General features: G+C 40.9%; 1 protein-coding gene across 2 annotated transcripts in view; it reads right to left on the reverse strand.

Annotated features, from left to right (window-relative positions):
- The window catches only part of TNKS (tankyrase), a 75,456-nt gene that overhangs the window by 33,530 nt on the left and 29,367 nt on the right, over positions 1 to 12,559 (reverse strand). The window contains exons 6-10 of one of the 2 annotated variants that reach the window (XM_035140373.2): positions 8,485 to 8,655; positions 6,390 to 6,484; positions 5,181 to 5,247; positions 3,883 to 4,069; positions 2,906 to 3,027 (exon numbers count right to left, since the gene is read on the reverse strand). In XM_035140373.2, coding sequence (XP_034996264.2) covers positions 2,906 to 3,027; positions 3,883 to 4,069; positions 5,181 to 5,247; positions 6,390 to 6,484; positions 8,485 to 8,655 — 642 coding nt within the window. The remainder of the gene's footprint in view (positions 1 to 2,905; positions 3,028 to 3,882; positions 4,070 to 5,180; positions 5,248 to 6,389; positions 6,485 to 8,484; positions 8,656 to 12,559) is intronic. The other variant, XM_035140372.2, reaches the window with a different exon arrangement.

Here is a 12,559-nt window from a genome sequence, read left to right on the forward strand (position 1 = left end):
TTGACAAGCAGAGCTCCAGCAATGTCCATCGTTCTATATGCACGTGTCCTTTCTGTGGACACCAGGTAATACATAAAATATATTGCACATACTGTACTATCATATTTTGAACTTGTTCTCATGTGAAAATCTTAGTACGAATGCAAAAAGTGCACTTAGAACCTATAACGGCTTTTTGGGGTGTGTGTGTGTGTGTGCTGAGGTGTAATGCAATAATTTGGAGACATCAAACGCTTTCCATTTCCCTGGAGTAAAACATGAATTGTTGCTCCTACTTCATATGTATTTAGTACAAAGCTATAATAGAAAGCACAAGATATTCTGGGATAGGTCTAATGTATCCCAGAGATTGGCAGGGGCGGCCCACTGCGCTTTGCCACCTGAGCCAAAACAGGAAGGTGTCATGCGCCCCCGCCAAAGCATCACTTATTGGGGTTGTGTGGCTGCAGCTTCCAGCAAGATCTCGCAAGAGCCCAGGGGGATTTCATGGGGCTCTTGCGAGATCTTATCAGAACGCGGAAGCCTTCACAGGCACTTCTCTGACATTGACCTTGAGTTCTACCACCTGAGGCAGCTGTCTCACGGACGGGCTGGTCCTGGGAGAAGGAGAACTTGTGCCCCTACAGATTTTCATAGCTGCCAAGTCTCCTGCTGAAAAATGCGGGATCAGCAGCGGCGCAGCACTGGAAGTCGCTTCTATGCATGTCTGGACATGCATAGAAGCAACTTCCGGTGACGGCGCCACCCGATTTCCAGTGCCCATACATGGGTGGAGCAGCACCGGAAGTCGCTTCTACACATGTCCGAATTTAGAAGCGACTTCCGGTGCTGCACTACCCATGTCTGGGCACCGGAAATCGGGCGGCGCTAGGACCCAAAATGGAGCCCCCCTGGCAGGTAGGAAATCCAGGGGATTAACGGGATTTTTTTCAATCCGGGTTGCCAGCAGGAAACTGTTTAAAATACGGGGGTTTCCCGCGAAAAACGGGATACTTGGCAGCAATGCAGATGCAACTAAACCACAACTCCATCATTCCTGACTACTGGCCATGCTGGCTGTGGCTGGTGGAAGTCTAACTTTATCGGGAGGGCTACAGGTTCCTTACCCCTGGGTTACAAGATCACACACTGCTTTGGTGATGCAGACGTAGCCCTTAATGCAAACACTGGAAAGGGAATTTGAGCACCAATGAGGAGGGGCTGGTGAGAGGGACAATATGATCCCTCACCTTAACCTCAGCACAGTCGCTGTTAGAGGACGTACTATGATATATTTGAACTGGCGCTCTACAGTCGTGTCTTTCCAACTGTGGAAGGATGAAACTGTTTCAACCATTTTGTCTTTTGCTTTTCGGTTATAAAATGGCTGCTTTTCGCTCTCTGTTCTATAACCAGGCAGGTCAGAAGTTCATTGCATGAAGCGAACACGTGAGGTGCAAATGAAACCTAAACATGAATCAGATGAAATTATGAAAAAGAATCTCAAGCAGAATTCTACTGCCCTTCTGACTGGTCACCTGAAATAATGCATGTAAGTAAAGCTGGCAAATGGAGTTTAGAAAGAGTGAGAACAGTGCTGGTGAAATAGGAAAGAGCTAGACTCAAAAGAAGGAAGCTAAAGGACAGCTACGCATCCAGATTCCAGGAACAGAAGATCCTGAATAAGAGAGATGGACACTGCCTGATAAAAGTATCAACTTGGTAGGGAAACAATCTGGACTAGGTTTAGATGAACTTGTTTTCCTATTTATTTTCATTTTATCTGCTTTGTTCAAACTGTTTTAAATCATTACTGTTGAATAAAGACCGTCACGATTATTTTTTACATTGCCGCCTTACAAAATCTTTTATAAAATCTAAATTTGGGTTAAACATGTCAGAGGCTTTGTTGTTTGCCCCACACTAATTGCCTTACCACACTACTTGATATAGAAAGTTTGCTGGGCCACTAAATAAATTCCAGACATTAAGGGCTGTTTAGTGGAGGCAGGCAGGTTATCCACTTGGTGGCAGCTGGGAGGATAAAGGGAGGAGCTAAATTAGTTGGTTTGCTTGCCTCCCTTGCCTCTCACAGCACAGGCTACAGCTTGTGCCATCATGCCCACAGATACGCAACCCTTTTTTTTTTTTACTCTAGCAGATTTTGAAAGCTGCTGAAGCAATTACAGCTGCAAAAATACATGATGTACTGTAATGGTGCTGTTGCGGCTACTCTTGAGTAAAGACGCCCAAGTCCTCTCTGTCTTTAAGAGTTTTATTGTGCATAGTATTTACAGTGCAGAGATAGCAGAAAACATGACCTCTCAGTCACTCACAGAATCCGGGAGTGGACATTTCCTGTTACGTGCCCAGCATAAGAATTTGGGCACCCCGAAACGCCTCCTCCTGATCTTACGTTTGGTGGCGCCGGAAACGGCTGCCTGTTCCCCTCCACCTGTTGGTCAGGGCGTTGCAATGGCTCTCTAGCATAGCCGAGCCCTGACTCCTCCAACCCACTAACTTCCTCATTCTCCCCACCTGACCCGCTGCTGCTGCTCTCACTGGGCGAAGTGCTGGTCAACAGGAGAGGCGGAGGCTTCCTGTACGGAGGTCCCCTGACATGTAATGAGGGATCAAACTATTCATTTCAAAGCAGAGTAGTCAAGTGAAAAACATTTAATTATGAATGGCAGAATTCTCAGATCCCTGCTCAAATGGTGTAAACATGAAAGAAGATGCTTACGACTGGTTCTTCCTTAGCTCAGCATTAAGTCACTGGCAGGTCAAGCATCATTAGATATGTGATGGGCTGAACTAGATTTACCTTGAAAACGCCGATCTTAACTATGGGATAACTTCAGCCACAATTATGTATACAAAACCTTACATGCTGCCTAAAGCAAGCAGAGTGACTCTATGATCTCACCAGTGCTGTCTCATGGGACTGTGGCTGCTTGAAATTAATGACCTCCAAGGCAAGTGTCTTCTTTACTTTGGCTAAGTCAGCTTCTCTTGCTGCTTGTAGTAGGGAATGTCCTTTGAATTCATCTGCAGGGGAAATAAACAATATTCATGACTGTCAGAATTGTACAGCATTAGCTCAGAAAAGCCAAACAACAGTTAAGAGGGACACTATAATTCCACATAGTTCACTAAGAACTGTCCTACTGCGTTCTCTCAAGTGAAGCTTGTGAAGACAAAACAACATTCTTGGGCTGAGAGGTAAAGGGGGGTTTCTATTTCAATGCCACTCAGCCTAAATGCAAAATTAGTTTAGATGCTCAGTGACTTGTATAAATGCTGCCTAAAGGACTACACACACACACACACACACACACACACACACACACTTCTGATCTGCCAAATATGTTGATAAGAGAAGATTAACAAGAAAAAGGTTGCAAGGAAAGGTTTCTGAACTGACTTTTAATGCCTGAAATAAATTAGAATGTTGTCCCCAAAGTGACCCAAATTGTGTGACAATAGCGAAATCTATTAACACATATGAAGCAGATATTATAAGGGCAGTAATTAAGCAAAGTAAATAAATAAATATTACACAAACAACTCGCATGATTATTCTCTGTTTGCATAATTTATTACGTAGTTTTCATTATTTCGAACAATGTATTCTGCTTCTGCTGGTCATGATGAGGGGAAGGAACTCCAGGCATTGAAACCCTACCCTATGACTGCTCAAAATGTTACACAGCAACCCCTCTGAGATTTCACCAGAAATTCCCACATCAAAATGATCTTTGCAACCATCTTTGCTTTAAAATAAGAAGAAAAAAGTTGAGGTTTACGGGGAGCTGAATTATCTGATCAATATCACACTCTGTAGAGCACAAAGAGGCCTTTCTAGATGTGAAATACAGTATTTTGCACCCTAATGATACCTACAGGTAAGCCTCTCTTTCAGTTCAGGCGTTGGGGCCATGTCAACAGCACTCTTTCCATGACAGTTGACCAACGTTGGATCTGCACCATGGCTGAGTAACAAAGAACAAACTTCCACACGATTCTTAGAAGCAGCTTCATGCAATGGAGTAAACTGCCAAAGATCCATCGCATTAACACAGGCACCATGCTAAGTAAGGAAAGAATAAGAGTTAAACTGTACAGATCCTTCTATGTAGTGTCAGTACCACAGTTAACTTTCAGTGCTAAACAGAATAGGTGTCATCTAATGAAACCTTTGATTATAATGAATCGATATTTTAATACATGTTAAAATAATATGCACTTGATAGAAAGAATGTGCTCCAGGTTTGCTGCTTACAAATGTTTATTGAAAGCCCAGAGTCTCTCTCAGAACATGAGATTACGGAGTTTTTTTTAAAAAAATATGTCAGTTTCAGTAAGTCTTGGTGTAGCATAGCAGGTAAAAAACACCCTATTTTGAACCTCGACTCAGCCACAAACAGTGGTTGGCTTGTGGCAAGTAATAGGTTGTATCTAACTTAAATTATTGCATGACTTCCACTTGCACAACAGAACTTCCTCCTCCAACCCTCCAAATCTGCTTGGGGGTGTTTCCCAAACCCTCTGGAGCAGATATATATGGGGCAGTGAGGGGGCTGCATAGAAGGAGAGCAGAAGTCACTCCAATCACGTAATAATTTAGCTAGACGTAACCCAGTCTCTGTAATATGGGGGAAATACTCTCCTATCTCATATGTGTGGAATGTGGACCAGGTCTGTTATTTTCCCTTAGTTTTTAATAAGATGGCATAATAAAAAAAATATTATGGACTTCAGTTAAAGGGGCCCCATTGATTTAGCAAATTTACATGTTATGGATAGTGTAACACCTAATTTTTACAGCGTATTCTTCAGGGTGTAATATTGCAATCACAAATATGTCACAATCACACACAAATTCAGTTAATCATATGCTATTGTTTGAAAAATGGCCTCATTGATGAGAAATGTGTGTCCCTCAAACATTGTTCTTTCATTTGTTTGACTACACAGAAAGACCCCCACAAGACATACCGTATTCCATACATATGGACATTTATATTGCTATTGCCACATTTAGTTCACGGGGTCTGCAAGGCTGCTTACACAATTTAACTTAAAAATACAAATAATCACACAATAAAGAACAACACACAAATAGTAAACATGACAGCACACTTAATTATTTCCTTCAATTAATTACGTAACATTAAGGAATTACTTCTCTTTAACGTTACCTTCAACAGCAGTTCTGTAACTTCATAATGTCCATAGGAACATGCATTGTGGAGGGGCACAAGTCCACTGCAATAAATAAAGCATTAAAATTGCATTACCTAAAAAGTAATAATTAGGCAACTTAGAACCAAATTGGCTGCAGCAAGAGACATTTAAAGATGTAAAATGTAATTTAACCTCAATACATTATTATTCAAACAGATGCTTGGTCATAGATTCTAGCCAGGTGCAGGATTTTATGAAAATCTGAGCATGTAACAAAAGCAACACTGCACTGCCCAGTTTCGTGCAGGGTATCAGTCACATGATTTAGGCCTGCACAAATGGGAATTCTGATGCATAGACCAGGCATCCCCAAACTTCGGCCCTCCAGATGTTTTGGACTACAATCCCCATCATCCCTGACCACTGGTCCTGTTAGCTAGGGATCATGGGAGTTGTAGGCCAAAACATCTGGAGGGCCGCAGTTTGGGGATGCCTGGCACAGACGGTAAGATTGCTTGAACTCATCCAGAGAGGCAGCACAGCAGCTGTTCCACATGACCAACTTTTAAAATCCTTTCTGAGCCCTATTTGCAAGCCACTTTTTAAAGCACTTTGCTATATCTTATTCCAACATTTGAAATGCGCCTCTTCCTTGCCTTTGTACAAAGGTTCCAACTACTTCACAAGCAAGAGAAGAGGAGCTTTAAAAAAAAATCCTGAATGCAAAAATGAGGTCAGAGCACAAAGGAAAACTTTAGAAGAACAGAAAATTGTTACAAAATATAACAGACTAATTTGTAAAGGTGTGACAAATAAAATATGGCGTGGAAACACCCTGACCACACTAGAAAAAAATGCATTGTTTATCTCCCTTCACTTTCAACACAGACATATCTGTCGAGGAACCATTGTACCTCCCCCAGAATGCAGTTTGAAAACCACTGCTCTAAGCCACTGGGGGCGGGGAGCTGCTGCGTGTGATATATAATCAATTTTGTGATCTCAAAACTTTACTCCAAATGTACATCATTGTAACATCTACAAGATTTGAAATGCTTGGGAGAATAACCAAGGTTTTACTGCTGCCCAAAGGGTAAGCCTTTGTGGGAAGGTTATTTTCATAATTAGGTGCAACTATTTAAGAGGCCCTTTCACTAGTATCCACCTGCTTTGCTAGCGCTAACAAAGCCAGTGAGTTCATTATACAGTACTGTCTTACGTACCCCTTATCCTTCGCATGGACATCAGCACCATGTTGAAGCAAAAGCTGGACTATCCGAACTCTGTTGTATCCTGCAGCCAAATGTAACGGAGTAGACTGTAATAAAAGGCAGAAACAAAAAAGAATGAAATTAAGACTCTTTCTTTGAGTAAGGCAAGTTTCCACACAGACAGCTACTGCAGGCAGAAATGGCAACTCTGGCTGGGGAGCAATTACAAAGCACCTTCTATGTTCTGCACAGATTTCCTATGAGAACCACCTCACATGAGCGGCAGCCTCAAAACACCAGAACAGCTTGCATGCATAGGCTACTTGAAGTGGGCATAGGGATAAACTTATCATCAATAATATACCCCCTTCCTCTGTTTTCTTTTCCCAGTAGATTAAAGAAATTCTTCTGGCTGCTGCCTTCTCTGTAGCTCCCTATTAATCTATCAAAAGTGCATTCTCTATCCACTATTTAACCATTAAAATACTGTCCATTTTGAGTGTGTTCATTTGCTTTCTTTCACAACAAAAGAGAAACTGGCTACTTTCATCTTAGACAGACAGAACAAACATTTACAAATGTTCAATAAGTTTAGTTTAAAAGGCTACATCGCAGATTCTGTTATAACAACATTGTATATACCGTATATTCCGGCATATAAAATGACTGGGCATATAAGACGACCCCCAACTTTTCCAGTTAAAATATAGAATTTGGGATATACTCGCCGTATAAGAAATACGACCCGGCATATAAGACGACCCCCGACTTTTGAGAAGATTTTCCTGGGCTAAAAAGTAGTCTTATACGCAGGAATATACAGTAACATTATATGCATTTTATCAACAGACTGAATATTTCCAATGACATATCTAGCTACCACTACCCAAGAGATCAAGTTTTTTTAAAACTGATGTAAAGGTAAAGGGACCCCTGATCATTAGGTCCAGTCGTGACCGACTCTGGTGTTGCGGCGCTCATCTCGCATTATTGGCCGAGGGAGCCGGCGTACAGCTTCCAGGTCATGTGGCCAGCATGACAAAGCTGCTTCTGGCGACCCAGAGCAGCACACGGAAACGCCGTTTACCTTCCTGCTCTAGCGGTACCTGTTTATCTACTTGCACTTTGACGTGCTTTCGAACTGCTAGGTTGGCAGGAGCTGGGACCAAGCAATGGGAGCTCACCCCATCGCAGGGATTCGAACCGCCAACCTTCTGATCGGCAAGCTCTAGGCTCTGTGGTTTAACCCACAGCACCACCTGCGTCCCTTAAACTGATGTACAAGGTATTTAATCTGTTGAACAGATCAATTGTTTAAAAGTGGTTGCCCTACTTTCAACTTCTCTCACTGATTGCAAATACCAAATCCAAGTCTCAGCTTAATTAACATTCTCTAGGTTAAATCAGTCTAGCTTCCCCAAAGTTAATGAAAAACACTTCTTGCATTCCAGCTTTGGGGAAATTAGCCCCAGACAGTTTAAGTGACCCTGCTGTCCCATCATGGTCCTCTCACAACTGGATACACTTAAAACCTGCTCGGCAACCAGGAGGTGCAATTACAGTTGCTATGGCAAGCAAGGGTTTATATCTGGTGAACCGACTTAGGGTATAGTTTCTGGCTAGGATAAATCCCAAGAGTCTTCTTCACACACTGAAGGTGCATCATGTGATGAGCTTGTCTGCACTGAATAAATTAAGAATGAGCAGCTGCCATGTGTAGGCTCCTTATATGCACCCTAACACATGCATGCTTGGGGCAAGCTCTGTAGTGTGACCAGTGCTAACCTTTGGCATTTATTTATTTTTCTTTAAATTGTCAGCATTCTCCCTGCCGGCAGCTTTATTAAATTTCCACGCCAGCTCCTGCTTCTGGGAGCAGCATTTTAAAACCTCTTTTTTACTACCCTCAATTTTTTTATTTCCCATTTCTGTATTTGCCTTCATCTGCTACTCTTCCCTGTGACATCATCTCAGCATAATTTTTCTCCAATCTCTTTGGCAGCATCTACAGCAGAGGGACACTCAGAGCAGGACTCTCCCCTCACACCTCACTTCTCACTCCAGAAAGGGGGAAACAGTTTGAAGCAAATTGTTTAAAGATAAACACCAAGGAGGATGAAGATTCCCTGCCGGTTTCGTGCAGGAAAACTGAGGTGCTCTTAGAGAACAGCTGGTCACCAGAAAACCTGGAGTGGACATCTTCTGTGGAGGGAAATATGGTGATCGTAGCCTTTTTAGCTTTGGTGTTGGAAACAGATCTCTGCCTATGGAAAGAGAACTGCAGAAGGGAGAAAGTATTTTGATTGTAAAGAGTTTATACCATGGCACCACCAGTCAGTTTCTAATAGATACAAACTGGGTATCTTAGCACATCTAATTTGTATCAGAATCTGATGCAAAAAAACATTCTGGCAGGCGCTCCATAAGTGAAGTAACCAAATGTATTACACATATGTTCAAGAACACACATTGCTCATCAACCTCAGTGTGCCTACCCAGGGGCTCAAAAGGGTTGGTGACCCCTGCATTACTAATGTGATGCAAAAGGACAGCATTTTTGCCCTAAACACAGCCCTTTTAAAATGATAAATATAATGCCTTAAGCATTATTTCGTTTGAGGGTAAATATGAGGTGACTACCATAGGTAAACAGTAAACAAACATTACTATAGTCTCCTATGAACTCCTATAACTCTTCCTTCCAAATATTGAACACCTAAAATATTCCAAAGTGAAACATTGCATTACTTGATTTTTCAAATTCTTATTTGTCTAAAATAATTTAGTATCTAGTATTGAAAAATCATCATAATTAGCCTTCCCAAACAGCTTTACCACCCACTTTACAAGTTTAAGAAACTGGCACTCTTTTGTAAGAATGTGTACATTAGCAGGTGTTTTGTTTTGTTTTTTACTTTACAGATGAGACAAACAATGAAGGGCTTAAACATCACAAGAATGACAAAAGAAACATTTTTCCTTGCTCAAACTGAAAGGCTGTTTTTTGTTTTTGTATTAGTATGTCTTACATTTATATGCCACCTTTTCTTTCATGGAACTGAAGGAGGGTGGTAATGCCATCCGTGTGTGTGTGTGTGTGTGTGTGTGTGTGTGTGTGTGTGTGTGAAGTCAGTGTGATGGTGACTGGCAGAGATTACTCAGTAAGCTGAATGGCTGAGTGGCATCTTCCTTGTATTAGCTGAACACTCAATCTAACCATTATGCCACCTCAGCTCATACCACAGTAGCCTATCACTTCCACGGGTATTCCAGCATTGTGAATGATCCTCTTTAAGATCTTTGTGTAAACAAATGAAGATCCTTTCCTGACTGTAGAATAATGTATTGATGTCATCTGGGGACTAATGGAAGCAGTCTAGCGCAAGTTATTTGGGGTGGTTATACAGAATGCTATTGCTGGGTTTGACGAGAATCTTCCAGTTTCCATTTCAGTAGGTAACCAGTAAGAGTGAAATTTCTCAAATTACTTTGTATTTAAGGGTAAGAAACACACAATGCTTGGAAAACAGAAAATGTTCTTGTAAAAATCCATTAGCTTTTCCAACTGCATCATCAACATCTAAAAGCCAAACAAAAGCAAACATTGCATTCCAGAATCCTGTTTATGGTAGTTAAATGTAAACACAATGGGAAACTACTCCAAAATGGGGACTTGAGTTTGTTTTCCTCAAGAATTAAGAATTACAGCCTGTAAGCAAAGAATGGCTTTGAACAGTATATAAAATGGTGAATAGGAGAAACAGTGACTTCTCATATCTGAATTTGAATTTGAACTAACTAGTATGGTGCAGTAACTGTATCAGTCCTGAAGCTCACTGGGTGACCTTGGGCCAGTTGATGTCTCTCAAACTACATGTACCATTACAGGGCTGCTGAAGGATAAAAGGGGTACAGGGTTTGGACGAAGAACAATATATGATACCCAAGTAGGGTAGGTTATATGAATAACCAAGAACAGAAGGTAAGAGCTTCCTCCCCCCCCCAATCCCCACATGAAGTGTCCAAAACCACTCCAAATACAGATGTGCCTAGTTTTGTTTTCAAGTTTATACAAAAGATTTTCTGGGTTTAGATACTTCATTGTAATTATATGGATTTATAACAGCAAAGAGAAAGGAAACACTTGCCCTATTTACTCTCACATGCAGAATTGAAAAGGTTTTTAAGACTTCCCGTGCTAGTCATTTTCCCACATTGCATCAATTCATACAAGGCAACAGGAAGAAGATGAAATGGCTCCCTCTCTCCAGGTGATAGTTAAGGAAAGTAGTGAAATACTATAAAGGCTCTGTCTTCTGAAATAAGATGCACTCAGTTGGCTCATTTGTATTTGCAGAAAGCATGATGAGTTATTTTTTGGCTCTGCATTGGTCTTGCATCTCCCTATGGGCCTCCATTTATGTTTAGGGGCTTTGTTGTTAAGTATGCACAGCATGAAAAGGAAATTAATTTCTGTATCAAGCTGCTTTTATTCTCCAGTTTCCAGCACCATGAAACAACACTGCAGAAAGTTCCAGAAACACACTTTAACATGACAGAAAGCAAACAGTTAAGCAAGTCCAGAGGTCCGAACTTGCACTATAAAGGTTTAAGGGGGTGATGGGGAGAACTTTTAAAAGAATTGGCAGTCTGGAGAACTGCAGCTCAGTAAGGGCCAATCTACACAAACAGATCCCACGTTGAAACCTTTTCTGGTCTAAACGCTCATCCAGTGTAAACAAACACTGATGACAATCCCACTGCTCTGAAGTAAATAAATTAGCAGATGTTGTTATAGTGTGTTTTATGATAGTTTGAGCACCAGCAGTAAAGCTGGAATAAGTAACTACCATTTTACTCTGGTCATCACTGCAATGATATGGAACCTGCAGCCCTCCAGATGTTGTCAGACTACAACAACGTTATCCCAGACCATTGGCCTTGCAGGCTTTGACTGGTGGGAGAAGGAGTTGGGTAACTTCTTGTTTCCTAGCCTTGCTGTATATTACTGCTTCCAAAGGGATAGCTGTGGTTCCATTGCTGCCCACTATGAAAGCTTCCCTTATGTCACACAGAAGCATTTATGCAGAGCTAAGCTTTGCAAGATCTTTTTGAAGAGTAATGCAGAGGCAATTTATTTTAATGCAATATTGTAAAAGTTGTTTGGTAATGTAAAAATGAGTTTGTATCATTTTCTTCTGTATTGTGTCAACACAATATACATAGCTTGTCTAACTGAATTATCTAATTGAATTTATTTTTCCTGGTGTTACTGTTTAATTTTTTTTCTTTGATGAGCATATTTGCCATTGATTTCCTGCCAATATGTTTCATCACTTGGCATTCTGAGTTCAAACACAGATACTAGCCAATTCTTCATTTACAATTCAGTTCATTGACAGATAATAGGGTTATGGGTTCATTAGAAATAATACAAAAAACTGCACAAATAGATTCTAAAAATATATAGGATGACTGATAGGTTTATTTATAGTATATTGGAGTTATTTTTTTTCCATGCAAAACCCCAACCTCTAGCTGTTATTACTAATAAACAAAGAATATTAGGTACTACAACTTCAGTACCGGTAGGTTATGAGCTTGAATGATGGAATTCAACAGTATATATGTTTCTTCAAAATTCTATACAATATTCAGTGTTGAAGATTTTATTGAAGAATTACAGCCTCTTATAGCTGCATACAAAAAAAGCGCATCCTCACATTTCAGCTAAGCAATTAATGTTGGTGCCTAGAACCAGTTTGTGTTGCACAAACACTGCTGTTTTAAGTAATGACTGCTGTGCACATGAATCTTTCACAGCCAGCAGTCATTACTCTGATTGGTGGGATTCCTGACCCAAAATTAAGGCTAGCTCCTAGCCTATCTTCCTATATCAACGATATCAAGTATCTGAAGCTCAGACCATTTTACTCATTTATCTGAACATAATAGAGAGGGGTAAAGGGAGTGTGTGTGTGTTTTAATAAAGGGAATTTCCCAGATAAATTTCAAATCCACATGAATGCAATCTTTACTAGGCCAACAAAAAGGTCACACCCCTAGTTAATGCCTATCCTTATGGCCTAATTGGATGCTTAGACATGGAAAGATGGCAGAATGCAACCTGGTACTCAACTTAGGTATTTCCTGCCTAATATAGTGGAGTCTTGAAACTCATA

The sequence above is a fragment of the Zootoca vivipara genome, chromosome 16 (assembly GCF_963506605.1).
Source record: "Zootoca vivipara chromosome 16, rZooViv1.1, whole genome shotgun sequence".
In the NCBI taxonomy this organism is placed as follows: domain Eukaryota; kingdom Metazoa; phylum Chordata; class Lepidosauria; order Squamata; family Lacertidae; genus Zootoca; species Zootoca vivipara.